The sequence below is a fragment of the Aspergillus flavus genome, chromosome 4, assembly GCF_009017415.1.
Source record: "Aspergillus flavus chromosome 4, complete sequence".
Lineage (NCBI taxonomy): Eukaryota > Fungi > Ascomycota > Eurotiomycetes > Eurotiales > Aspergillaceae > Aspergillus > Aspergillus flavus.
In genome coordinates this window covers 132,129-158,168 of record NC_092405.1, presented here as the reverse complement: position 1 = coordinate 158,168, position 26,040 = coordinate 132,129, and the positions used below count along the sequence as shown (strand labels likewise).

At 48.6% G+C, this 26,040-nt stretch overlaps 10 protein-coding genes across 10 annotated transcripts; 3 read left to right on the top strand and 7 right to left on the bottom strand.

Moving 5' to 3' along the window:
• Positions 1-96: 96 nt before the first annotated feature.
• On the bottom strand, positions 97-622 carry F9C07_1486932 (uncharacterized protein). The gene has a single exon (XM_071508138.1). The coding sequence runs from the start codon at positions 501-503 to the stop codon at positions 201-203; it is 303 nt and encodes a 100-aa protein (XP_071366210.1). The 5' UTR covers positions 504-622; the 3' UTR covers positions 97-200.
• A 3,504-nt stretch (positions 623-4,126) lies between these two features.
• F9C07_3224 (uncharacterized protein) lies at positions 4,127-4,840 on the top strand (the record flags this gene model as incomplete). Its single annotated transcript, XM_071511077.1, has 1 exon — positions 4,127-4,840. One exon carries the CDS (start codon positions 4,127-4,129, stop codon positions 4,838-4,840), a length of 714 nt encoding a protein of 237 aa, XP_071366209.1.
• Positions 4,841-6,849: 2,009 nt separating this feature from the next.
• Positions 6,850-7,916, bottom strand: F9C07_3223 (uncharacterized protein; the record flags this gene model as incomplete). The annotated part of the gene is made up of 4 exons (XM_071511076.1): positions 6,850-6,961; positions 7,043-7,133; positions 7,407-7,576; positions 7,774-7,916. The coding sequence occupies 4 exons, from the start codon at positions 7,914-7,916 to the stop codon at positions 6,850-6,852; spliced, it is 516 nt and encodes a 171-aa protein (XP_071366208.1).
• A 634-nt stretch (positions 7,917-8,550) lies between these two features.
• F9C07_2282894 (synaptic vesicle transporter SV2) lies at positions 8,551-10,671 on the bottom strand. The gene is made up of 3 exons (XM_071510593.1): positions 10,029-10,671; positions 9,570-9,970; positions 8,551-9,516 (listed from the first exon to the last, which is right to left on the bottom strand). The coding sequence occupies exons 1-3, from the start codon at positions 10,364-10,366 to the stop codon at positions 8,969-8,971; spliced, it is 1,287 nt and encodes a 428-aa protein (XP_071366207.1). The 5' UTR covers positions 10,367-10,671; the 3' UTR covers positions 8,551-8,968.
• Positions 10,672-13,165: 2,494 nt separating this feature from the next.
• On the bottom strand, positions 13,166-14,302 carry F9C07_3221 (putative glutamine-serine-proline rich protein; the record flags this gene model as incomplete). Its single annotated transcript, XM_041285722.1, has 1 exon — positions 13,166-14,302. The coding sequence occupies one exon, from the start codon at positions 14,300-14,302 to the stop codon at positions 13,166-13,168; it is 1,137 nt and encodes a 378-aa protein (XP_041145545.1).
• Positions 14,303-15,149: 847 nt separating this feature from the next.
• On the bottom strand, positions 15,150-15,561 carry F9C07_3220 (uncharacterized protein; the record flags this gene model as incomplete). Its single annotated transcript, XM_041285721.2, has 2 exons — positions 15,150-15,263; positions 15,352-15,561. 2 exons carry the CDS (start codon positions 15,559-15,561, stop codon positions 15,150-15,152), a joined length of 324 nt encoding a protein of 107 aa, XP_041145544.2.
• A 1,237-nt stretch (positions 15,562-16,798) lies between these two features.
• F9C07_2231874 (uncharacterized protein) lies at positions 16,799-18,992 on the bottom strand (the record flags this gene model as incomplete). The annotated part of the gene is made up of 5 exons (XM_071509891.1): positions 16,799-17,398; positions 17,466-18,015; positions 18,069-18,306; positions 18,368-18,890; positions 18,948-18,992. 5 exons carry the CDS (start codon positions 18,990-18,992, stop codon positions 16,799-16,801), a joined length of 1,956 nt encoding a protein of 651 aa, XP_071366206.1.
• A 116-nt stretch (positions 18,993-19,108) lies between these two features.
• F9C07_2154854 (uncharacterized protein) lies at positions 19,109-21,348 on the bottom strand. Its single transcript, XM_071509256.1, has 6 exons — positions 20,969-21,348; positions 20,727-20,907; positions 20,521-20,669; positions 20,148-20,453; positions 19,904-20,090; positions 19,109-19,848 (listed from the first exon to the last, which is right to left on the bottom strand). The coding sequence occupies exons 1-6, from the start codon at positions 21,159-21,161 to the stop codon at positions 19,209-19,211; spliced, it is 1,656 nt and encodes a 551-aa protein (XP_071366205.1). The 5' UTR covers positions 21,162-21,348; the 3' UTR covers positions 19,109-19,208.
• A 478-nt stretch (positions 21,349-21,826) lies between these two features.
• F9C07_2243611 (uncharacterized protein) lies at positions 21,827-23,009 on the top strand (the record flags this gene model as incomplete). Its single annotated transcript, XM_071510028.1, has 3 exons — positions 21,827-21,962; positions 22,014-22,021; positions 22,081-23,009. The coding sequence occupies 3 exons, from the start codon at positions 21,827-21,829 to the stop codon at positions 22,591-22,593; spliced, it is 657 nt and encodes a 218-aa protein (XP_071366204.1). The 3' UTR covers positions 22,594-23,009.
• Positions 23,010-23,129: 120 nt separating this feature from the next.
• On the top strand, positions 23,130-25,656 carry F9C07_1486954 (glycoside hydrolase superfamily). Its single transcript, XM_071508139.1, has 5 exons — positions 23,130-23,459; positions 23,581-23,675; positions 23,726-24,244; positions 24,298-25,093; positions 25,150-25,656. Exons 3-5 carry the CDS (start codon positions 23,837-23,839, stop codon positions 25,236-25,238), a joined length of 1,293 nt encoding a protein of 430 aa, XP_071366203.1. The 5' UTR covers positions 23,130-23,459; positions 23,581-23,675; positions 23,726-23,836; the 3' UTR covers positions 25,239-25,656.
• The last annotated feature ends 384 nt before the right edge of the window (positions 25,657-26,040 follow it).

The following is a 26,040-nucleotide window of genomic DNA, read 5'->3' as shown; positions in this document are numbered from 1 at the left end:
GGGATGTGAGGGGTGTTTCGTATCTCTAAAGTGGGTATTTGTGTTTCTTATGTCTTGTTGTCGGTTTCGGTTGGTTGTTTTATTCTTTTTTCACCGTGGAAGGTACGACGTTGGGGTTTAAGGAAAACTCAGGGCAATAAGGTCTGTCAGCGCGCACGATACCTACTAGAACCCCGACCAGCCAACGATTTACTCAACGCTCACCCAAAATGCGATTGCCTTTGTGCATTAGTCTCATTGGACATTACCGGTTGCTCCGCTGGGAAAGTGGGCCACGCGAGAAGCCGTCGCAGGCACCATGTGCTAGTCAAACAATTGGGGTTCTTAGTGGGCACTCCCCTTAGCCATGGTGATCCTGTGTCTGGAGCTAACCAAGATACTGGTACCTCGGATCCAATGACCCAAAGGAGACGTCCAGTCGAGTATTGTGCACGTAATCTACTTCTCAAAACTGGGCAAAATAAGGCCAAAGTATAACCCCGCGACCGGAAGCCGATCGACATTGATTCTGTTGCAACGACGTATTGTCTTCATTCTGCACTACCCGATGGGTCTACATGCAGCATAGTATCAATGATTTGCTGTTGACAGGTTAGCGAACGGCGATCACGACTCCTCCCCCTTACCTTGCGGGAAAGGAGCGTCTGTTTCTCCGCAGGGTCAGAATTTTCTTAAGCCGAGTGGGCACCATCCCGTCAGCATCTGGGAATCTGGGATAAGACGCGCGAGAATCTGACGCGATGCCAAGGGGAAAGTTTGGCGAACAAAGTTTAGGGTTTCTTGGCACGTGTTCGAGACTGCCCTTGCTGCTGTGGTTTGGGTACATTCGGAAAGTCTTGTCCGCCCGGCGCTCCGAATTGGTCATGGTTGCGAAAGATTGGCTACTGGGGCGCCTCGTGCATGAAGGGACAAAGCCGTTGATGCTGCTCCGGTGGAGCCGAGAGCCTGGAGAGAACCAGACTTTGGCCTCTGGCGACGTAGTGCCTAACGCAAAGAAGCATGTCCTCAGTGTATCATCATGCTTAGTCGAACTCTGCTCATTTTACTCCCTCTTTCAACCCCAGGTCTTCGATATCACCAAATAATAAGCGCTTTTCCCTTAATTCTTTGTTTATACCTCGCCCAGCTTCGTCCCCCCCCCTTTTCGAACCACCAAGAAACCCAGCCTCGTGGTAATCTCGGAGGGGAAAAGGTCGGTGGCGGCTAGTGGTCTGAACCTTTGGAACCGCTGAAACTAGACTCACGGCTAGCGGTAAGCCCTAAACCTCAAATTGAGCTTCACGGGTGTGATCGTCACCCTCAAGCCCTGGCCAAATGTCTCACTAAATCTCGCACCATAATACCATAATAAAAGGAGCACCGGGATGTTATCAAACCCTGATCTCTGCGTCGAAGATTGGCGGATGATCGCATCCTTGTGCTTATCCATGTTTCAGACTTCGTCTTTTACTATCCACGTCTAAGGTGAATCTTTAGTCACAGTTTCTGCGTCTTATCGATTTCAAACCCCGAATCTTGGTAGCTTTAAAACCTTCTCACCTTCCTTCCATGGGTTTCGATAATTACCTCAAGATTTGGTGAGCAGAGGGTTACATTGCATATCGTGGATCGGATTATTCAGCCGTCTGGGCATCCAATGGCTGCAGCGAATAAAAACTGCCAACCTAGAGCAATATACTATCAGGTGGAGTGCAGACCATCGATCTTTTGAAGTTTAAATGACCATGATCTCGTCCTTTCGCCCACCCAATGATGCTCTTCCATAAAGATCTCCACCTGGCCCACATCATTCCCAGTTGATGGACCCAGCCAGTTTCCACAGGCACATTCGAGGCATTCAGCACGAACAGCCAAGCCACAGGAGGATACCATATCCCTTGAATTCTACTTCGGTGCGATAATAATTGTACACATTTCAGTAGAAGAGTGCCCCCATTGCGGTGTGGAGCACTGCACGAAGGGAGTTGTCAGAAGACCACTCACGTCAAATAGCCTTTATGTCTAGTTCCTGTTTCAAGTTGACGCAACGAATCTGCAGTCACTGCCGAGCTCAACTAATGATTCAGATAGTGCGCTGCTATCCTGTACATGCTGTCGATCATCTCGCACAGGCAACCTGCATACTCTGTCAAGCCTAGTGCACGTCGGGGAAAGCGGCAATGACCGCTAATCAATGCAACCGTTTGCCTTTTTGGAAGTATGATCTCCTATCATTGCATAGACGGTCTGTGCACGACAACAAGAAAAGGGATATACAATGATACACACTGAGTTTAAAAGGGGCCTCCTCGGGACGCTTCGCCGTGGAGAGCCTCCTTTGTAGATCGTAATTACCAACACCATTCTTGGTGTTCTTTATTTCAACATTAGCTTGACTCCTTAATCTCCCGGGTAACTTCACCAATGACGTGTATGATGTGTGTCAGGGAAGCATGAAATATATTCAGGAGGATGTTCATCTAATTAGCCTCGAGGCGTTTGGGTTACGTTTGCGGCAATCCATTGTGGAAGACACGAAGTTAGCATTGCTGCCTCATATCATAGAGATAACCAACCATTTAGAGTTTTGAGCCTGACTTAGCGGTTCAAAAACCTGGAATATCAGCGTAGTACGAATTCGCCCCGTGGACGAACGCCCGGCCCCATGAAGCCTGTTGTTCGTCTAGACTGCCGTCTCGTTATTCCCAGATTGCGGCATACGGGTCTTGATAACAATGATGCCTTCTTCTCGTCCTTCAATGTCGTACAAGAGGCGCATCCCGACCCATCTAGACCGACATCCGGTAGCCGAGGTAGACGACTGAAAGATGTGTTTTAGTGAGCAACTTGTGGTATTCAGATTCGTCCTTCTATTGAGGAACAACTGAACACCTTCTTCCCGTTACGGTATTTCTTTCTTCCCCACCTCGTCTTTATTCTAGTTGGTCATAACACCTTGTGACTTGTCAAAGATTTGTCGTTGAGAGACATAAATACTAATATGTGCTAGTACCAAGATACAAGTCAGCAACCATGTGAAGCTGAAAACGATAATATTGATATCATGTATCTCGCACATCGAACAGGGTCTGGGACATCGTCTCCATTACACTGTCTCTATCCAATGTTCAAGATGATAAGAACATGAATAACTTCATGTTGTCGTCCAAAGAGGAATAATCCATCGCCAAGCCGGATCTCGGTAAGATCCGAATCCGGGACACGTGTCTTTAAAATATACACGAAGACATACTTGCCAAGTCCTGCATACTCGATGTTGTGGAGCATAACCTCTTTTCTGCTGATTAATCCAGATCGGAGAAGTGAAGAATCATAGCTTCATATGTGATTATAAATGATGAGACCATGTGAGAGTTTGTCTACCTCCAACGATGGCGATGCATCGTGAGAAGTCTCATTGTACTATCACTTGGGATTAGTTTTGCCCTTAATATACTACAAACCGATACAGAGTCCTGATCATTGGCAGCACCGGCAGTCTCGTGGGTGTGAGCCTCCCTAGTTTGTCACAGCTTTTGGCGGTGGGAGGTCGGTGTTAAATCGGTGCCATCGTCATCAACACCGCGGACTCCGATGTAGTCCAAAGCCAGTTCGAGGATACCTAGGTAGAAACGGGTTAACATAACATTCTCGTACTTTCGATCGGGGTCAAACAAGACAGCTGGGTGTCAGATTGCAAGTGCCAGAGCAATAAATTGATGCTTCGCACGGAGGTTTGACCTGACTGTGGTATCGGCAGAGGTTGGTGGTCACCATGTACGTCAGGGTAGAGGGTAGAGGGGTACATATATATATATATATAATTAGGAAAGTTGCTGGGCTGGTCCAGCCTGCCGTCAAGTGCCGGCTATGCATTACTCCAGGAGGATAGAATTAGATATTACTGTCTTCTTGCATTACGAAGATCCTAATGACGATTAGGCTACAATACATGCGGAGAGTATTGGCCGGTCTCGGGCATGGAAAGCTTGACGATGGTGACTATGATGAAATGGGTGTGATAGAACAATGATGCTGGATGACATATTCTCCTAAGAGCTTTCACTACGTTATGCCCGCCCAAAATCCTTTTCTCTATTGTTTGTCACCGAAGCTAACAAACCCCTATACGTACCTACAGTTAACGATGCCTCTGAAAGATTGCCTTGCAAAGAGGTTTGAACCGCTTCTCCGGCGTATCGAGGATAAGCTCGAGCAGGGCGGCCACCTACGGAAAGCCCAGCAGCTTCGCCAAAAACAACACGAATGGCGTACCTACCAGGCTCAGCTCTGGGAGAATTTCGAATCCTACTGGATATATGAGCGTGGCCAGCGCCATTTTATACAACACGAGGCTTATTTACAACTCAAGCATGATACTCTCTTTCAGCAGCTCAACAAGATACCGTCAGTAGCAGACACTATGGTGACAGAGATGGAGAGCATTCAAAAAGACCTCCAGGACTGTAATCGTACTATTTGGATGGCGGAAAGAAAGATACAAACTATACTCAGAGCTTTCCCAGATGCGCCCTTAAAGCGTGCTCTGCTTTGTCGTCGCCGAAGCAGTGATTGGTATCTTATGAAGTGGCTGCAAACCGAATGTGCAGATATGGGTGGATGTTGTGGGCGAGGGTGTGGTTGTTGCATAAGGCCTCGAAGCTCTAACCGCCCAAATCATCTTGGACATTGCACACCAGCGTGCAAGTGTTGCGAGGATGTGAGAGGGTTCCGGATTGATCTTGAGGAGCTTGAGGAGGATCCGACAGTAATGGAGTTCAGCCTTGGGGAGGCAGATGTCAAAGGGCCGGGTCCTTCCTATACAAAGTCTTTGATCAACGCCTATGTCTGGGGGCTTTGATAGCTGCTCACTCCAGCTTATTCGTGGTTGCTTGTGGTTGCTCGTGCTCTTCTCCTAGCTTTCGACAAGAGATGAATACTTTGTTGCTCTATCATCTAATTCGTACCGGCATGATCTAAGTAACTCCTGCGGAACGGAATATATTATATTGCAGTATGACAGAAACGATCAGAGAGTAGTACTCAAGCTCCCGGGCTAACAGCCTAGGGATCAGTTGTATGGAACTCATCTATTCCTCTCCCCTCTCTTCTGGAGTAAATAAGTTCATATGATACCAGAAACCAAGAAGGACCCCTGTGCCATCTGCATCAGGAGCTCTTCCAAACTACAGGAATATACGAGATCCCCGCAATGTAGCTTCAGTTCTCGTTTCATTCCATCATTGGGGTTGGAAATATAGGGGATTGGCCCTGGTTCCCCCGGTGCGTAGGATCATCCTCAATTCATTCATTCACTCACTCACTTGGCAGATATCTTACCGTATATGTCCTATCTTTCCCTCCTTCCTTTGAAGTCTATTAACTGGCCTGTGCTATTTGGTATGGTAATTTTACAGGGGTAGTCATTTTCTAGAAAGTCCTAGCGCTGTGAACGATTTCAGGAAGGAGTATTCCTGCTAGTAATCACACTCTGTGATTCATCTCTTTCCATTCCCCTCCACTTGTTGTCCATATTCATCTCCACCCCCAGGCTTTCCATCTGCCAACATATTCCACTCCATCTTTCCATCATAGCCTTATCAACACAGTTGCCTCCAAAACCGCGGTTGTATCCCCGGGCCCTCCCCTGAAACGTACACAGAATCATCGAAGCATCTTCGCTACGCACGATCGTCCCCAAACCTCCTTAGGAAGAAACCACCGATCAAGACAGCGAAGCCATGACCTCTACCATCACACCCTCTGTCTCCCAGCAACACACTGGAAACCAGTCCTCTCGTCACCGGCGTCGCTGCAGGGCCCGCCCAGGGTGTTACATCTTGTCATCGGTCGACGGACTGCTTGGCATGATTTTGGCAGGAGCATTGCTACCCCCATTTGCATCATTCGAGCAAAGCACAAGTATGTATATCCTTAATAAATCTTCAACATTGCAAGAAGGCTAATCAAGTCTACTATCATACAGATATCCGGTCGGGGGATTTGACCCCAGTATTATAGAAGCAACGCCTGGTGGGGTATACTCTTTATGATACCTATGTATCTGTTTGGTTCAGCACACACTCATATCTGGTCTGCCTTCGCTGTCGGCTCTTGGCCTCCCTCCTAACGTCAGCCTCAGGGTGGCATCTGGTCTACCCTGGGATGGGCATAGTTGCCATGATTGTGCTTGGTGCCTTTGGCAAGTCTGCTCAGAGTTAAGCAGACGTATGTCTCATCTATGTTAAGTTTTACTTTCTCTTGAACAAGGCTAATCATGTCTACTATTATATAGACCTCCAATTGCCTCGAAAACATATCAACAATGGAAATCCTACCAATCCCCTCCTCCCCCACTCAAAGCGCTAATTGGCAAATCAGCCCTGGGTGGCATATAGGTTATTCGGCGTTTGGCCTATTTAGGCTAATTGTTCTCGGTGCATTTGGCACCTTGTTTGCGATGTGCCTTTTGCCTGTTAAGCAGACGTATGTACCATCTATGTTAAGCTTTACTTTCTCTTGAACAAGGCTAATTATTTTTACTATTATATAGACCGCCAATCGCCTCTACAAACGAATATCAAGCAATAGAAATTCTTCCTACGCCAGCCCCCCAACCCAAAGCGCCACGGGCAATATAAGCCCTGGCTGGCATATCCGATATTCTGTGTTTGGCCGGGTGGGCCTAATTGCGTTGGGTACCTTTGTCACTTGGTTCGCCATGTGTCGTTTGCGTGTTAAGCGAACGTATATATTATCTATATTAAGTTTTACTTTCTCTTAAGACAAGGCTAATCATATCTACTAGTTACTATATAGAACCCCCAATCGCCTCCCTCCATCAAACAAATTGAACCATGGATCTCCTTCCTACTCCCCCCTTGCCAACTTCAACCTCTTCCGCCATCCTTGATCCCAAGTAGCATCCAGCATATTCCGGGCTTGCGCCACTTGGGCTGATTGTGCTGGGTCCCCCGGCACCCTGCCGCCTGCCATCGTCGCGATAGGGCATACTCTTTATGATGCCTATGTACAAAGCCTGTTCAGTTCAGCATACACTCACATCTGTTGTGCCTTTCTTGTCCGCTCTTGGCCTTCCTCCCAGCATGCACCCAGGGTAGCACCTCGCATACTCGAGGCTAGGAATACTGGGGCTGGTTCTTGTCAGTGCCTGGCGATGTGTCTCTGGCATCCCAGAGGTGGGTAATATATACATTAAGTTTTGTTTAACTTTGAATCAATGCTAATCATATCTGGTATTATATAGATATGCCATTGGGAACTATACCCAAAACAACTATAATGATTGGAGAGGGCGTATTGCCTTATGAAGCGTCCACGTACGGTAATCTTTGAACTTCAGGAAAATCTATACTAAGATCTTATAGCACGCTGTAAGTGGTGGAGGGTGTTCGGGGAAAACTTACGTTGCTGCTTTCTTTCACCTAGAAAGACAAATATCCAAGCCCTCCTAATGGAGGAAGGCCGTGTGCCTAAAGCTACTGCAACAGCGGCAGCAATAGCAGCAGCAATAGCAGCAGCAACCACAGCAGCAGTCTCCACCAGCGGGGCAGCTGGGCTACTCAACGTTTGGCCTCTTTTGCCTCATTGTCCTGGGTGACTTTGACACCTTGTTTGCCATTTGCTTCCTAAGAGCAAGCAAACGTATTTATTATCTGTTGAAATACTCTTGTCTTGGAAGATGGCTAACATTATGTACTATTATAGTCATCCAACGGGGAATATACCCCAAACACAATCGAAGAATTCAAGCGAGTATATAGGCTCACTCACCCTCCACGTATGATAACCTCTATATTTGAGTGGATCCTATACTGAGAAGACCTTATAGCACGGAGGAAGTGGTGGAGGGTGATAGGAGAGAACTTTTGTTGTTGTTTTGGAGTGAAACGAGAGACACCAAACATCGAAGCCATTCTTATGGCAGAAGGCCGGATACCAACACCAGGGGTCACCGCGCAGCCACCCGTAAATTAACTGTGTGGGATTGGTTACCCTTGCTGGGTAACATCTATGTAAAGGGCGTATGCGTTGTACAACCCAGTTATGGCATATATAGTCTATGTCAAGTTCTATTGAATGGTGAAAGAAAGCTGATAACATGTATTCGCATACAGATATCCTGCAGCGGGATTTACCCCCATCGATATTGATGACATGGAGCGATTGATGCTCCTTGATCGAAAACCACGTACGACACTCCGTGATATCAAATAAAACAGATACGGATATGAAGGACTTATCGCACATAGAATGTGGTGGAGGGTCATCGGCGAGGATTTCTGCTGCTGTTGGGTTAAGCCCAGAGATAAGAACCTCAGGCTTCGAGAGGGAGAATGTGAAATAAGGCTCTAGGGCGTGATGTCCGCGCCGCCAACCATCCTGGCCCGCGCCATAAGTTTGTGGAAAGCGGTGTGGCGGTACTGTTTGGAAAACTTCTGCTGTTGCTGTGCGTGCAGCCGGGGAAAAGACAATCGCAGGCAAAAGATCATCGACCTCCCCATGGAGGAAGGAAGACTTGGGGAGAATGGGGCTAATGGGGCTAATGGGGGAAATGGGGGAAACGGGGGAAACGGGGGAAACGGGGGAAATGGAACGACAGGGAGAAGGCCCCCCGGGGGTGCGAGTGCAATTGGTGCGGGCCTTCGCAAGGCTTTTGAATGTAAAGATACTGGCCCAGTGAGGCTTTCTTTCTCCTTTTGTTCATGTTGTATGGATAGCATTGTATAATATTAGATAAGAATATGTTGGGGATAAGGTGTTCAAGGCACGACCTTGATGCCATTGGCGTTTTGGTCGAGTGGGATTGAAAGAATATATTTTATTGAAGAGTTTTGTGTCTCTATCTACTCAACCAAAGGAGGCTGGAAAGAACATATACACAGTGGTATCGTATCATGCATGCATCTGAAAGATATCCAGATCTTTCTATAGTCCACATCAAACACCCCCCGCAAAGAGACGCATTCTATAGACTCTGCTTTCCAGCAGTTTCAATGGGCAGCAATACCATCGCCACAAAAGAAACCAACAGCAGCGCACCGGACGCATAAATGGGAGCACTGGGGTTGCTCGAAGCATAGATACCGATAATCGGGGCACAGAGACCCGCAATTCGGTTCAAGCAACTTGCGATACCGGTTCCAGTGCCTCGGTTGGGAGCCGGGAAGACCTCCGGGGTATACGCATACAACACACCATACATGATCATCTGAGTGAAGGATTCCAGGGCGGAGCAGACGAGTTGGGTGTCGGCCGTCTTGGCTGCGGTAAAGCAGAAGAGCAGGACGGCGGTGACACACGTGGAGATGGCCATGGTACCTTTCCGACCGATGTACTTGATGTCGACCATGTAGAGAGCGAGAATCGGGCCGAAAAGACCGGTGACGGACGTGATGGCGTAGTTACGGTAGGTCTCGTATGTGGAGGCCGTCGAGCCGAGATATTGGGGCAGGAAGGCGTTGAACAGAGTGTATCCCATGCCGATGGTGGTCCAGCAGAGCCAGATGAGAATGGCTAGGTTTGGCTGTCAATAATTACCCAGTCGAAAGACCCGGAGAAGAACTTACTGGTGATTCCGAGGCGCTTGGAGGAAAACAATGGGGTGATCTGCGAGGCGGAGAACTTGGAGAGAGACCGGGCGATGATCTCCTTCGAGGAGAGGTTTTGTTTCTCGGTCGTCTCTGCACTTCCGCCAATCTCATTCAAGATTTCCGTCGTGAGCCATGTCTTCTTCTTGTTGCGGTGGGCAACACCGTGGATCGCCGCAACGGCCTCGTCATCCCGACCTTTGGCGACCAGGAACTTGGGCGATTCGAACAGCTTGAAGAAGCAGAATCGACACAGCCAGAAGACCATGGTGATGGCACCCAAAGTCAGAACGAGGTACCTCCAACCCATGTTGTCGGCTCTCGTACAGGTGCTCGCATCGGTGCAGGAATAATTGGGGATGTAGGCCCAGGCAAGCATACTGATCGCGGGTCAGTACATTGGGAGACATCATAGTGCAAGTGGTTGGATAGACAGACCTGGCAATGAGAGTACCCACCGACCAGAAGACGGCCAGTGAGCTCAGAATATGCGCGGAAGACGTGGGTAAAAACTCGAGGAAGATGGCCGCATCCACCGGCAGGTTTCCACCCACTCCCAATCCCAAGCAAGCGTACAGTGCGCAGGTACCTACCCAGTTCGGACCACCGCCCGACGCCAGACCAAACACGCCACACAAGAAGAGCGTCGTGTTGAAAGCCAATCGACGTCCAATGAGATCAGACGCAAGACCCCAGAAAGTGGCGCCAACGATCAGGCCCACAAACAAGGCACAGGTGGTGAAGCGAACATAAGATTCGGAGACGCCGAATTCCATCGACAACGGGGTTAGGGTTAGGGCCACTCCCTGCGCGCGATCCAGTTAGTTCGGCTGCCCCTCTTCATTCGACACGATTAGAGCGAGAATCAAACAGCCTTACCTGTAGCCAAAGGCTGTACGCATGAAGTGGTTAGCACGGGATAAATTCAATTAGATAGAGCATGGGTCCGCTCACTTGTCGGCAGTCCAGCCGAATCCACACAGAATATAGAGCTCCCATTGATAACGGCCCATGCCGATATCCTGAATGGCCTTGTTGATAATTTTAGCCTTGCCTGTGATCTCCCAGTCAGACATACAAGATCCTCAGGCAGGGTAGAGAGCCATGGGGCTGGGGGGGGGGAATGGAACGAGATATGGCATAGCCAGCATATTGGGGTTCAATAACTCCCCGAGGCACAAGGAACGTACGATCATAGACAGTGTTATGGCCCGAGGCGGCCACGGAAGAGTCAACCTCCGCACGAAGAGCCTCCAGAGTTAGCGTGCTGCAGTCGGTCGCAATACCAGCACCCTTTTCTTGACTATCCAAGCTGTTGACATTTGATTCGCCATCGTTTTCTGCAAGGGGGATCGAATTTTGGGCATCGGCGAGAGGGATCACGACATCCGGGATTTGTGAACGGTCCCGTTGCAAGGACTTAAGCCACTCCATCTTGATCAGGCGTTCGGGGAGTCGCAAAGGGGGACACGATCGAAATGAGGCGCGTGGCAAAAAGAAACGGTCGATCTAACGGCTGCTGGGCTGGTCTTCCGGGGTCCTGATATGTCACTGGATACCTTGCGTCGGGGCTGACTCGGGTGTCCGTCCGTCGGAATTGCTGCTGCTGGGAAACTTCTTTTACAACCTGGATCGTGAGTGGGCAACTTGTCGCAGGGCGCTTTTCCGGGTAGATGCTAGATGGCGCAATGGCTGGCGTGAGTCCAGGATTGGGCAATAAAGATGCAGAGGGTGTCACGATGGGAGTTGGCGCAATGGAATTCTATCAATAGTGGTCGCTCTCTGGGTTTTCCGCAGCGTCCGGTTTGGGTCTTTCGGTCCTAGAATTGTTATATCTAGTGTTGTCCGATACCACAGAGAAAAAGTGGGTAAGAATTTTGTTTCGTATATTATCTCGGCTGAATAGCCCGGTAACCACAGTCCTTCGCAACCCAAAGATGTCACACAGCAAAGAGGGAGGTCAATGATTCAGTCGCAGGCAGAGTCAGACTCCAGGAAACCGAGGGGGGTAACGGAAAACCTCCTCCTCTAGATGGGGCAGGTGGGGGAGAGGAAAGAATGGGGAAGAATGGATAGGATCGGATGGAGGTAAAAGCAGCAGACGACGGAAGGGGGAATTCTGGCGCCCTATATAACCCGCGATTTCATGCAACAATGTATCTCCGTTGTAGGACTAATGGTGAAAATTTGACATAACATCAATGCATAAATAACGAGCAGGTCCACCGCACTAGGCTCAACACCAGAGCTAACGAAGGGCTCATGTTGTCCGCTTTGCATTTGCTTCCTTCCCGGTACGAATACTTAGGGCACACCCCATTTTCGGGGTGAACGGCAGGCATCTCGTCCTTGCGCGGACCACAGTCATTGCTAGCGACACATCTAGTACTATGAAACTTGAGGAGGCAAGGTCGCTCTCCTCATGGCGCTTTGGGGCTGAAGCATTTCGCCTCTTCCTACTCGGGTCGACAGTGGACACTGGGTGTGTGTGTGTGTGTGTGTGTGCGGCTTACTCCGTATGTGGGTGACGGTGGGCCAGGGAAGATCCAGAGAGAAGGGAAGACCAGGAAGTAACAGGGAAAAAAAATTTTAAGATTGTATGATTCGATGTCGTTGGGGTAGACTTCGCGGTTCTTAACAAAATCGGCCAGTGGGGCGGAATGTGAGTCGATAATTTCCCTTTGAATGCCCTCCCAACGCTCATTCGCTTCCTCCGGTCGTCCTCGTCCGTGCCAAGCCCTTTAAAGCAGGCGAAACAGGAAGGGAAAGTGAGCGTCTGGTCGGAAATTGTCGTCGGCTTCGACCGCTGAAACCCACTTGGTGGTGCAACTAGGAATTAGCCGAGCATCCACCATCGACCTTCCTCGGGTTACTTCCGGCTGTTTTCGGAGATTGACGTCATTCCAGTATGCACCACTAAGTAATAGTAATAGTACGTACGGAGTACATGCCTCGGGGAAAGAGAGTGAACTCCGTATGCTATCCCTTCTCTAGTCGATATGTCAGGTTGAGAGGGCACAAGTGATCATTTAGAAGTTCATGAGGATCTCGGGATAGATTTATGCGGTTGTCTCCCGGCTTCGGAATAACCGTTCGGCATCGCTGACGGAATTCAGACTTGCCGAGTCCGGTCACGTGCATACCGTAGGTCACCATCATTGACCCAGGAAGATATACACTAAGTAGTTAAGTACGTCTGTGTACGGAGTAAAAAACATAGTACTTTAGGATAAGGTTGCATTCTTGGTAAACTTACCGCAATTCTACATAGAAGGAGATCCTTGGTTCATATTGGGTAGAGATCACGTTGTCGCCGAATCTGAGCCTTTAGGGACTTCCAATATATATATTTCTCTTCTCTTCTACCGCATCTGCACTCACTAAAGAAACAGGATTTGTTTCGACCGTAAACAAAAACAGAAAAGGCATACAAGATCATAGTGAATATCTATTCGTCAAATTAAAATTTATTCTGGCTATTTTGAGACTGAAACTATCTCGTTATGACTAAGAGAGAGAAGGGCGGGAAGAAGAAGCGCAAGAAAATCATAGTGAGTAGAAGGACAGTGCCGGATCTAATCCAGGAAGACAAGATTGCCGTCTTGGTTGGAGATCCGCTCATCCAACCTCATCCAGGCTCGATCCCATCCCCCGCGGCCGTTCGCGAGTTCGGCCTCCAGCACCTTGCCCCCTTCGATCAGCCGAATATTCCGCGCCGACGCGGCAAAGTTCCCATTCCTCGCCCACACAAACTTGCCATACTGGTTAGACAGTACGTTATTGAGCGGAATCGAAGATGGACGCATCTGGCCCGAGATCGCGCCACAGTGGGCGACGAGCTCATGACCCCTCTCCAAGCGGATGTCGCGAGATGATGCAGAGAAGTTCCCACGCAGTGGGGTGGGATCAGGCCTGGGAGGTCCATGCTGTGGGGGTGGGGAGAACATAGGAGGGGGAGCATGTTGTTGAGCCTGTTGCTGAGCGTGTTGCAGGGCTGCTTGCTGAGCGGCTTGTTGGGCGGCCCATTGCTTTTTCTTTTCCTCCTCTTCCTTCTCTTTTTTATGTTTCTTCATCGCGTCCTGCGCGACAGAGCCGGTGATCGCTCCACCGATGGCGCCTAGGAAGCCGTGATTGACTTTATGACCACCGTAGGCACCAGCTGCCCCGCCCGCGACCGCACCGAGGAATCCTCTGTCCTTCTCTTCCGTTTCAGCATTCGGGGTATCGGTGCTACCGGTGGGCTGAGGGGAATATGGTGGTGGCGCCGGCGGGTATTGGCCGTAACCGCCCTGTTGCGGGGAGGGAGGAGGATAGGGTTTAGGAGGGTAGGCGTCCGTCTGGTTGGGCCGCGGGGATTCAGAATGGGGATATGGTGGCTGTCCCCCATATGGAGGGTTATGATATGATCGGTTCTCCGGCTGCTGGTAGTAGTTCCCGGGCGGAGGGGAGGGTCCACCCCATGGCTGCGGCTGAGGATATTCAGTCTGCGTGGGGTAGTACTGATTCCCAGAATTGTAGTTGTAATTTGTCTCGGAAGGGTTTGAACCAGATGGAGGGTACGGATTGTAGCCGCTGGGGTTCGGGTGGTTATAGGACTGGGGAGATGGGTTGCCTTGTCGGTTCGGCTGGGGAGGATAGTAGTTGTTGTTTCCCCCATAGCCATAGCCGGTGGGGTTTTGCTGGTCCCCACCAGCATATTCTCGCATCGTCATGGCGAAAGGAGGGAGGCAGTAAAGGTGGAAAATACTACTAATGACGATCTAACACTGACGCAAAGGCAGAGAGTCAGTCGAAAATGATAGTAAGGTCTTTGTCCCTTGCCAGAGGAAGTCGACGTCCAGTTATTTATAATGGTTGATACGGTCGTGACCCAAACAAAGGATGCCAAGGGTGGGGTGGCTGTGCCTTACAGGGCGGTCGGCACTGCCACACCCGAGGAAGCCACAGTGCACATCCACCTTGTTCGATGACTTCAACCTCACTCTGAGTTGGACAACAATGCTCACTCCGGGTCTCAATTGGACATGATCTTGTCTTGCTGACAAAAATGGCATTCGGCACTTCACGGTGCTATTTTCAATCATGGCTTCCACTCTCCATCCATCTCAGTCTTCCCTCGTTTTCATGGCTGCCTAGTAGACGATTAAGGGTATCGTCTCCACTGTCCAACCGCCATAGGGCTGATTATCGGCCAATCAGAGCCGTCCCCCAAGTATCCAACGCCGAGCCTAGAATGAAGCTTCTGCATGGCACATCACACCCCCATCTCGACAGTGTCATCAGTGAGATACTCCGATTCTTGTTACTCCGGATCAACACACAGTGACCTAACGGTATGTGGTGTGTCTCTCGCGGGCACCTCCCGTCGAATGGAGCTGCTGGTACTGGATGCGCAGGTTGACTCGCTGCGCCAGATAGGAGAAATATAGTGGCTGCCTATCGCATGTCTCGACAGCGTTCAATCCGAGTGTGACATGACGAGTCCCCATTGGTGCTTCCGGTCAGGGAACGGGATATCGCGTGCAGGAACCCAATGTGTGACCCAATCCAACACTGATACTAAGCGCCGTCGATTATCGACACATTTACCTGCCAGAGCAGTCTTCCAATCAATACCCCCTCGCGCGCGGCCATACCGTCCAGAGCGTGGAAATTCTCAACCGTCCACCAGGGCTGTTCAAAATATAAAGTCGTAGATGAGTTTTCGTTCACAGGTTTCTGACTTCCAACCACCTGAAAACATCGAGTTACCTTTTCCCACCATAAGCTGCTCACCTTCTATTGTATTTCCTCCATCATTATGGGTGTCCTGAAGGTCTTGCTCAAAGCGATCCTCATTCCCATCGTTCTCCTGCTGGTCATCTCGGTCGTCGCGTTCCTCCTCATCAAAAGGCACCGAAGCCGGAAGGAGAAAGAAAGGCAACTCGAGAATGGGTTCCAGCCCCCGCCCATTGTGCAATGGGTTCCGCATCAGGACCCCATACAAAAGCCGGCTCCGATTGCCCATACGTCCCACCTGCAACCGGGTGGCTGAAAGCATTTTGAATGCCACAACATTGGGTAGTATGTGCACCCGATTGCTTGTTCGTGGCTGTTGAGGCCCTGCTGACCAGCTTGTTGATTCAGGATTATCTTTCTATCGTATACAACCGGCTGGCTTGGATATCGTTGTTGTGTAGGGTGTTCAGGAATACTGTTGTTGAAGAATGATGACGGGCTTGAAATTGAGGCGTTAGTGGATATGGTTTGTTCTGCTTTGTTGATTCGTTTTCAATTTGTTTCCCTTGCTAGGTAAATCGGAATCGTGAATGTGTCTGATGTTGTTTCATTGTCGTTTTGCTTTACTATCGTTCTTTAACCAGGTATCATTGATCGTTACCAAGAGAGAGACGTTGTCTATAGCGAGTACTCTTCCCATGTATATAGCTCCCATGCCGTAGGACAAGTGATGTAATCCTACGAACCACTGAAGAAAAATAAACGGTAGGACGTTATAGCTGATGTAGGACACAAAGGGAGGCTTGGTGTTGGACTGAGCAAATAGGTCAGCTGTTATTTTGAACGTTAGGGTCAACATATAAACGCCTTCTAGACATCGACATAAACATTCGCATCAGGGGAACACTGCATCTCGGATGTCTTCGAAGCCACTCCATGCAACGGGGCCTGTCGGAAGCGACTCTTCTCTATCCGCTTTACGTTGAGGCAGCGAATTCAAGGAAGGGGGCATGGTCATCACGGCATGGACAATTAGCCCCCATCCGAAGCCTCATGCTGTCGCAACCACTATAGCAAGAGTGGATAGGTTAGCACTCGGTAACTTGATGGCCAAAATAAATGCTTTCAAACCAAGTGTTACCCGTAGATAGAAAGAAAATGGTGCACAGAGAAGACTGGAAATCTGGAAAGCACACCTACAACATGATATTCATATATCTTAGATGGATATTTCTCGGTTGCTCCTGTAGTATAACACTAGGATAGTGACGAGAATAATATGAAATTATGCAGCCATGTGGCACCATCACAATAGCCGGGCCATTAGAGGGGTGGGATGATAATAGCTTAATCACGGCTCCCTATGTTTGATCCCATGCCCCAGCTGCTTTGCCACATCCAGTACCGGACAGCATTGGGGTTGACAATGCGCCGTGATCAAGGGCAGACTCACGGATTTGGTGACTCAGGTCTGAGTGAAGAGGTTGAATTCACATGCATGGAAGATCTTCGTCGGCGAGCCACATCATCTGCAGCATCTCTAGAGATATGGCTGGATTCTCCTCCGCACCGCCTAATGGTCTGCTAGGATCGACTTGATCCACAGATGTGTCGTGTTTGTTCAATCCAGACTGTGAAGCACACCTGGGCGCTGTAGGATCCACAGTCTGTTGTTCGCATTGAGAAGGTAGAGGCCGATGAGGACGCGTAGGTGGATAGGATGGATTGCTAGGAGACACTTGTACTGTATGCTGAGCATTACCGGCGAATTCTCGTGTCGGCCCGGCGGCTGGGCTATGCCTGTTGGAAGACGGCATCATACTGCATCGAGCTCCGACGGGAAATAAACGGAAAATACCGATTAGCATATATACAGGATCGGCAAGCTTAACATAGTCAACAATATGTATCAAGCTGAGCATCATTTCAGTGTCCATATAAGGCTCGGCAGCATGGGCCAGGGACAAGATGTATGATCTCTGGACCTCTCTGTCGGGCAAGGCAGACACATTTATGAGAGATCTGCCGTAGGCCTCAACGTCAGTGCTTGAGATGCCCAGCGCAGCCATATCCATTTGTATTGCCTCCCACTGTATTCATGACACGTCAGTCGCTGTTTACATGTATCGCTCTCGGCATGCAGGTTAGAACACATACCATCACTTTTACAGGAGTCCAAACGCGTCGGACTTGATTGAGTAAGTGCAAATTAGACAGGAGTCTCACTCTGGAAAGATAAACCGCGGGGTCATTGACATCATTCCAATCTTTTCCGCAGTGAGAGAGATAACTCATATACACTGAAACGGAGGTAAATGAACAGTATGCAACGAATGGCGGTAGAGCTGTTAATGTGGTCTGGCTTGATGTGACGGCGTTCATGATAACATCCGAGACCCGGCTTATATGTCGCACTACAATCTGTGCACATAATTGTACATACTCGTCTCCGGGTGACGTCTGCTTCTGGAGCAATCGAATCATGGCTAGATGGGGAACGAACCGGCACATATGGTAAAGAGTCTGTAGTCCCAGACTCTCGCGAAAGTCTGCTTCGAGACATGACTGACCGTTGAAATCACGTAAGGTCGGTGGGAGGGTCTCGTATAATCTTCTCGTTTCGGCGTCTAAATTGAAGAGTGTCGCCCATTGCATACCTGGGTCCATATCCGTATGTAACGCGCGGACAAAGTGGCGTATTCGAATCCTAGCGGAATATGAAGTCAGTAATTGGTATCCACCTGGATGTGCGCAAGATACCAGTGCTGAATAAATTTCAATATCTGTCCCCTGAGAGGACTATGAAGGTCGATTTCTGAGAACGGCGGTGGGCCGTCTACCGAGAGTGGGGTGATGAGAGCTACGCATTCACTGTCATCTGTGAGACATTGACTGATCATGCCCACGAAGAAGGAAGACCGCTCGAGTTCACGGGATCTATTGATCGGGGAAGCCAGGCCTTGCACCCTCAGTTGCTGAATAGACGCCAGTGCCATTTCTGCCGAACCGGTCAGCCCACACAGCTTTATCGGGTAAATACATCTAGACGCTTGGCTCACTAGCATGTTCTCTGCACTTTTGTGTTTTACCCACTGCGCACCAGTAAGCTATCAGGTTAAAGAGGGTATGAATAACATCCAATGATGGCCGGTTGATCTGGTTCCTAACATCCGTGCTCGCTTGTTGCGCCCAGATCTCTGCTGGAGGTGTTGTTTCTGACGTGGATCGAGTGTCGCTAGCTAGACCTATCTTGGTCGCAGATCGCAAAAATGTTGCCATGGAGAAAATAGAGTCGCGCACACAGATCGGGAGATTACCCTCATTGTACCGAGCTTTCAGTCGCAAAGGATGACAGACAAAAGTCGATGGAATAAAGAGGGCAAGGTAAGCATCCAATAGTTCCAATCCAGTAGCCTTAGAGATCAGACGCCCGTTTGAGACTATTAATAACGTATTTCTTTTGCTCGAGCTGCTTGGACCACGCGGTTCTATTTGACGTCCGCGCCATCTGGAAGGATAGGCACAGTTGAACTTCAAGTGGTAACACCGACTACAGATGGGAGTCTCGCGCGAGCATTTGCGCTGCGTGTCTGTTAGTGAACATGTAATCAGGAAATGCAGAGCATTAGCAGCATATACCTTTTGCTCCCGACAATTAGTGCATGACAAGGGCTGAAGAGGCATTATGACAATATACGACAAGGTTAATTGGATATGGTTGCAGATCAGTTGGAGTCTGAACCACATTTACTTCGTGCCGGCGCCACCCTCGAGGCGCTTAATAATCAACTTTAAATCCCGTGATTTTTCGCAATATAACTAATGACTAAACTTTCTATTTATATCATCTATTACCAGCAAGAATTTTATGTCTCTATATTATTATTCACTCCGTTCATTTCAATTCCGATTTCTGTCGTATCTGTGAAAGACCACCCAAAAGCCTGACGCCACCACGACCATTGTCGCTGCCAATGCCGTGTAGAGATATAGGACTTTTGGATCCTTGGAAAGTGGAGACACTGCCATGCCAAGGGCAGAACCTATGCCTGAGCTCACCTGTACCAAGGACTGTACTAAGGTCCGCATATTAGTCGGTGCTTCAGAATAGCTGTACTCAGCTAGTGTAGTGAATCCCAGAATCTCAGCCAGGCCCAGAAAGAAGAAGATTGGTATCTGCACCCAAACACTGATATCATTCCCTATCCTGCCACCATCTGAGGCTTCACAGACAAGGGGTTTCTCGTAACACGGACCTCGGGAGTAAACCAACTTCTGGACCCCAGCGGCAAAGGCCATCGATCCACTCATTGTAACGAATGCCCAAGTCATCCGTGCAATTGGTCCAAATCGGATCCCGGCCTTTCGAAGCCCTGGATACAGAAATCTCTGAAGCAATGGACCCAGTATTATGCAAAAGACAGGATTAATAGCCTTTATCGCATCGTTTGGAACCCCGTCCAGACGCATCTCTCCGGCTTGGGTAATCAGGTTATTCACACTCTGATTGTTGCATAAGTGGTATGGGATAAAACATGCCCTTGGTTATAAAATGAGCGAAGGATTACATGAATGTGGGGATGGGGAAGACGAACATGACTTTGCAGGCACTAAGGCCCCGTTTGATTTCGGACACAAATAAATCATCCCAGTCGACTTCTCGGTGGTACTTCTCAGCTTGGTAGCTTGGTTTGGCCGCATCCAGCCTGAACCTGTCCCGGGCTGAGAAGCATATGACCTTTGCGAATTGCGGAATGACACTACCTTGTGGTGGCAGCTTGACTATTTATCAAGGTTAGTGCTGTGCACGAGTAGCGAAGTTGAAGAATCTTTGGCTACCTAATGCCTTATGCCACACAGTTAACAGAGGGACCACGACAGCGAATGCACAGAGTGGCATAAGGTAAGCTGCCCAGTATCCTACTTTCTTCTCCAGATAGGTTGAAGCGATGAGAGACAGGGTCGCAATACTTGTGAACCTAAAAAGGTTTTTCAGGCTCAATAGATGATTGTGTATGGGTGATCCCGCACCATACCAATAGAAAACATTATAAATATACTGCATTGTAAGCATCCGATCCGTCACAACTCGCTCGCCCTTTTTTGTGATAATTAGCTGCGGCGATACATTTGGATATTGGTCCCCTGTTCAAATCATATAGCATATTAACGTTTCCGCTTTGACGACCTCATCTTATGAAAGAAAGCTCACCGATGAAGGGTGTGATAGTAGCTTTGACGCCTCCAGTCCCGAGTCCTATTAGGATAACAGCAAGTATAAACCCAACTAGCTTGACTGAGGCATCTGTTATGGCCGGAAGAGATGTGACAAAAAGGACTAAACAGCCACAGAAGTCAAGACTACCAATCTGTTAATTGGAATGACATACACGAAGTAGAATATAAACACAGACTTACCAAAAGCTAAGACACAAGGTTATATAGCGTCCCAACCAGGCATCCGAAAGAACAGCAAATGCTACAGACATCAAGAATGTAAAGGCGTAGAAAGCACTTGAGATGTTCGAAGCCATCGCTTCACCGAGACCTAGTGCACCCGGAATCGAGGTATTCTCGCGATCATACTGGGCATAATTCTCTGCACACATTTTGGCATCGGTCATACCTATACTGCAACGGTTTAAGAGGGTGGAACTAACGCCAAGGAGTAGTCGCGGCATAAAATAAGAACCGCTCTGCACCGCTGACCACAAGAGCAACCCAGGCGATGAATGATATTGAGTCGGCGACATGTGGTAACTCGTTTATCTCATCTTGAGTAGCATCACGTCGTTCGTAATCAGCTAGCATTGAATCCACCCCGACCAGTGTCGTTGACGTAGGAGCTTTCATCTAAAAGGAATAACTTGAGAGCAGAGTCTTGCTGGTAAGATTGAATGATTGAAGGCCAAATTCAATGACAATGTTTTTTCTGATTTATTCCTGGAACTGATCCTCTATTGAACCCTGACTGCCGAAATATACCAGTACCGTGAAAGCCGGCGACAACATTCGGTAGGTAGCATCTGCAACCACGGCAGAAAGATAGATGTGCCTACGTCTTAGCGGGGTAGAATGGTATAATAGCAGCTACTACAGGGGTTCATTTTGATGACGTGGCCCTGTGGGTACGAACCAATATGGTAGGTACTCGTGTGCGATGTTTCTACTTTCTATGATTGACAATAGCACGCAAATAAGTGGCGTAATGGTGATGGTCCAGGTGTATATTTGACGGCATGCAAAACTGCAGGGGTCATTATTGTTATCTTGTAAATCTATTTTTGCTCGAGCTCGCGAGGCGGAGACAATACTATAACGCAATGAATCAGCTCGCTGACGCCATTGTATATACCACAAAAGTATGTGAGGCTTGTGCTTTGCCGACACCTGCATGCAGGAAGTGTCAGTTAAAGTAGTATCTTAATGATAAGTGTATCGTTCTATGCCGGTACGCCACTAAAGGCTTAAGGATGCAACGATAAATAACCCCGCAGCTATATATCTTTTAAACAAGAATGGTTAAGCCATCACCATCAAATCATAACAGCACACACTCCAATACAGGGATAGCCCTCAACGCCTCTGCTCTTCAAAAGACAACCATGAATGAATCATTTGTACTGTCCGAGTTCGACAGGCTTGTCAATTCTGGTACAGTCATATACAATGACAAGGAAGAAATATTTTAACACACTGATGGAGACCTCAAGGTATACCTCACGCCATATTGGAATATGTATCCACATCGATCCTGATCTTACTCTCCTAGTTCCAATTCTTGCTTACCTCTGCCCTAGCTAACAAGCCGACGATCTCGCTGAAAGCACCAGCGATAAATGGAACCAATGAGCTGGATCATAAGAGAGAGAAGAGCGATATCAGTACTCATGGCTTTGAGATTGGTGAAATTAGCACCTCCAACCTTCTGGTCGCCAACAAGTTCTGCTGGGCAAGGCCACATCTCATGCTCATAACCTCTGACGGCTATCAGAGGCAGTATGAGGGTCTCAATCTCAATGATATCAAATCGGTGTGGTTTCGTTTGTCAGCCCTAGACACAGAATACGTTGCCTTTTACAACTGTGGGCAGGATGGAGGGTGCAGTCGATTGCACAAGCACCTACAGCTTATTCCAACTCCTCCAAACCTTTTTGCATCCTTTCTCGACTCAGAGGATGGTCAGCCACCTCAAGTTCCGTTTGAATGGTTCTATCATCGCCTGAATCCCCATGACTCAACGCCAGAACGCTTGCTAGACATCTATTATCATCTTCTGGAGTAGGCAACCAACAAAGGGTGGGGTCTCTCTGAGAACTTTGGCACGGCTCCACTTAACGCTGCGTGTCCACATAAACCTATTGTCAAAAAAATTTGGATCGTGGTCCTCTCCAGGCAACACGCTGCTACCAATAGAGAAGCTGGGGTCAATGCATGCTGGCTGACAGAACAGCTACCTTCTTTTCACCTCATAATCTTCTAGAGTACGAAAAGTCCTCACTCAACCTAGAAGTTCTATGATTACAGTTCCTTAGAATTGTAGACCATCTTGTCCAAAATCCAGAGCTGGATCGAGGACAGATTAGATTTGCAACACGCATACAAATCTAAGCATGGTAAGAAATGGGTGCCTGAGGATATACACCATCAGATTTCCTCAATCATGTGATGGATAATTAGTCAGGCTTGCATCACGAGGTAATGATTGATCAATTCACTTTTCTACCAACACAGTCGACCAAAGTTACCCAACTCTGACGTCTGATCCTCCTTCTCCCTCTTTGAACCATATTACTATCCATCTCGATTGTCCGGCGGAGTCTGTCCATTGATTCGTCCTTACCAGGTTTACAGTATATGGACCCCGTTCAGTCACCGAATGCAGCAAAGATCGCTCGTGCAATGGTATGAACTGGCCACAGAAATGATCCGCAATGGACCCTGTCCGATACGATGGAAATACAACCCCTCGATCTTGATCATACCTGAGGTTGGATCATGCGATGGCCCCGCAATGGAGGTGTTGCGTTTTACATCACCTTGCATTAGCCAAAAGCAACCCTCGTCAATTAGTGTGGTGTTTTATTATCCGGATTCCTCGGCAAACAATTGGCGATGATTCTCGCGTTCAACGTTTTCCGGCCACTAGAAGTAGGTATTCGTGCAGATCTAGTTATAAGAAAGGTAACAATAAACGGTTGCGGACGCGGCGTGTCTAACATCTTATCATGGTTACGCCTACGGAAGGTGATCGTTAATGTTCTCCGTTTAGATGATCGGATAATTTCCGTCTGGCAAGCTGCCGGTTATTTCCCTCCGCGTCCACATCTTTCATCCAATGGACTGCTTCAGTCGTGGATACTCCACGTATGTGACAAAACATGCATGATGCTGAATACTGGCTAGCTCTTATGTAGTACATACAAGCCAATCCATGCGCAGACGGGCTCTCAAGGAAAGAATGATATAAGAGCCGCTTCGGCTTATCTCGAGGGCCCTTTGCTTTCTCACAATGCACGCGGATCAAAATGCGTTTTAACGTACTAGCCACATTGGTCGGGATCACCATTCCCCAAATTGCCCTTGCAATTGCCCCAGGGCCCCTTTCAACTTCTGGGCGTTGGATAGTCGATGCCAATGGACAAAATATAACTTTTGCAGGCGTCAACTGGCCAGGTGCCTCGGAGGCCATGCTGCCGGAAGGCCTTCAGTATCAGTCGATTGAGAATATTGTCGACAAAATCAAAACACTGGGGATGAACGTCATCCGCCTCACCTTTGCCATTGAAATGATTGATGATATCCTAGAGACGGGCCGAGACGTGTCAATTAAGGACTCGCTTGTAAAGGCCTTGGGGGAGAAGAATGGCACGAAAGTATCTAGCAACATTGTGCGGCATAATCCTCAGTTTGGTGTTGATACTACAAGGTTGCAGGTAGGTATCGCACAAGGCAACGCTTATTGTATGGTTAATCAAATATTTGGCAGGTGTTCGACGCAGTAGCGAATGAATCACACCGACAAGGGGTCTATGTGCACTTGGACAACCACATCTCTAAAGCCATGTGGTGTTGTTCAGGCACGGATGGCAACACCTGGTTTGGAGACAGGTATTTTGATGTGGCCAAATGGCACCGCGGGTGGCAATATATGGCTGAACATGTATTCAAGACCCCCCGATCACCGGCCTCTTCAGTTACTGACGCGACCACTCAGGTTAAATCTCTCCCCGCTGTGAAGAGTGTCGGGATGCGAAATGAACTGCGTAAAGCAGAGGATAATCCTACCCTAGTCAATACGACCTACAATTGGCGGTACTGGTACCGTCATATGGTGGAGAATGCCAACCAGATACATGCGGCCAATCGTAATCTCTTGATTTACTTTTCGGGTCTCGACTATGACACCCGACTCAGCCCCATACCTACGGGTGCGGAGCTGGGGAACGGCACTGCATTTCGTAAGGATGATTTCGAATATGCTGATAAGATTGTGCTCGAGCTGCACAACTACGAACGCACGGCCACAAGCTGCGAGGACCTTAAGTCTAGTTTATGGAATGCCGGTTTCAACGCCCTTGACACCCAGAACTCGAGTATTGTGAATATTATGCCGGTACAGATGACTGAATTCGGCTTCCCCCAGGACAACACCACATATACAGATGTGTATGCCTCCTGCCTGCGGGAATGGCTTCCTAGTTTACAGGCGGGATGGATGGTTTGGGTGATTGCGGGAAGTTACTATATCCGGAAAGGGACTCAGGATGACGATGAGCTATGGGGTGAGTCTTTCTCCAAGACTATCCGAGAGCAAACCGGCAACTAACCAAGCATGCAGGGCTCCTTGACCATACTTGGTCGGATTGGCGGTCAACCGACGCAGTCACCAATGGTTTGATACCTATGGTCCAGGCGACGCTGGGCTAATCCCGCAAAGCATCTCTAATATCTCACGTACGGTACCTGGGTTAGTAGAATGTTCAGATGTTCGGATGTTTAGATCATAAATCCGAATCGCACTGCCTGGGAGGCCGGCTCATAAGGTATCCTCCTGAAGTCCTTTCTGGAAGTAGCTGGGCAGCGAAAAATACTGCTACTATACGTGTGTCTATCATGCGAGGAATTGAAAGCCAACTTTTCGTAATTCATCTTCAAAGTTGCTACTATTTCAAACCAAATTAAAAGTTTCGATCACAAATAGAGGCAGAAAGTGATGAAAACTTTCCGGCGTTCTGGATCTAGCCACACGGCACAACGACAGGACTATGGGATAGCTTGATGGGCCTCAGCTGCAGCGTCACCCGGCCTCAAGACGGGCATTTCCCCGCATCCTAAAGTGTTTAGCACGGAGAGAGGGTGCGGCATTAGGCGAATGCATGAGTGGGCCATTATCCACACCCCTCCGGAGCTATAATGTAGAGAAGCATACCAGATCGAGTCCGGTGGAGGAAACACCTCTCCCCGCGAGTTTCCCTCCCGGCTTGCTCTAACTGGAATCTGACCTTCATGATGTCACTCAGGGTCTTCGGATAGACAACTCGCATGTTACGAGTTATGCTAGTTTCAGATGGTCCTGAACAGGTACAAGGAAGTACTTTCGGTGAGAACAGACCCCCACCGGAATACTACTATCATCGTGCTGACATCCTGCGCCGATCACTCTGCTAATTAATTAGATTAAGTTAACTACCCGATCAAACGCGTTCTGTGAAATCACCTCATTGAGTGT

Excerpts from the sequence above, each read along its gene's own strand:
- F9C07_1486932 (XM_071508138.1), bottom strand. The coding sequence starts at position 503 with ATGTCGATCGGCTTCCGGTCGCGGGGTTATACTTTGGCCTTATTTTGC.
- F9C07_2282894 (XM_071510593.1), bottom strand. The coding sequence starts at position 10,366 with ATGGAATTCGGCGTCTCCGAATCTTATGTTCGCTTCACCACCTGTGCC. Across the intron at positions 9,971-10,028 it reads GTGGGTACTCTCATTGCCAG|TATGCTTGCCTGGGCCTACA; the intron begins GTCTGTCTATCC and ends ACCCGCGATCAG. Across the intron at positions 9,517-9,569 it reads CAAGCGCCTCGGAATCACCA|CCATTCTCATCTGGCTCTGC; the intron begins GTAAGTTCTTCT and ends AGCCAAACCTAG.
- F9C07_2154854 (XM_071509256.1), bottom strand. The coding sequence starts at position 21,161 with ATGAAAGCTCCTACGTCAACGACACTGGTCGGGGTGGATTCAATGCTA. Across the intron at positions 20,454-20,520 it reads TACTATCACACCCTTCATCG|GGGACCAATATCCAAATGTA; the intron begins GTGAGCTTTCTT and ends TGATTTGAACAG. Across the intron at positions 19,849-19,903 it reads CTTAGTGCCTGCAAAGTCAT|GGCATGTTTTATCCCATACC; the intron begins GTTCGTCTTCCC and ends TTTATAACCAAG.
- F9C07_1486954 (XM_071508139.1), top strand. The coding sequence starts at position 23,837 with ATGCGTTTTAACGTACTAGCCACATTGGTCGGGATCACCATTCCCCAA. Across the intron at positions 24,245-24,297 it reads TTGATACTACAAGGTTGCAG|GTGTTCGACGCAGTAGCGAA; the intron begins GTAGGTATCGCA and ends AATATTTGGCAG. Across the intron at positions 25,094-25,149 it reads GGATGACGATGAGCTATGGG|GGCTCCTTGACCATACTTGG; the intron begins GTGAGTCTTTCT and ends CCAAGCATGCAG.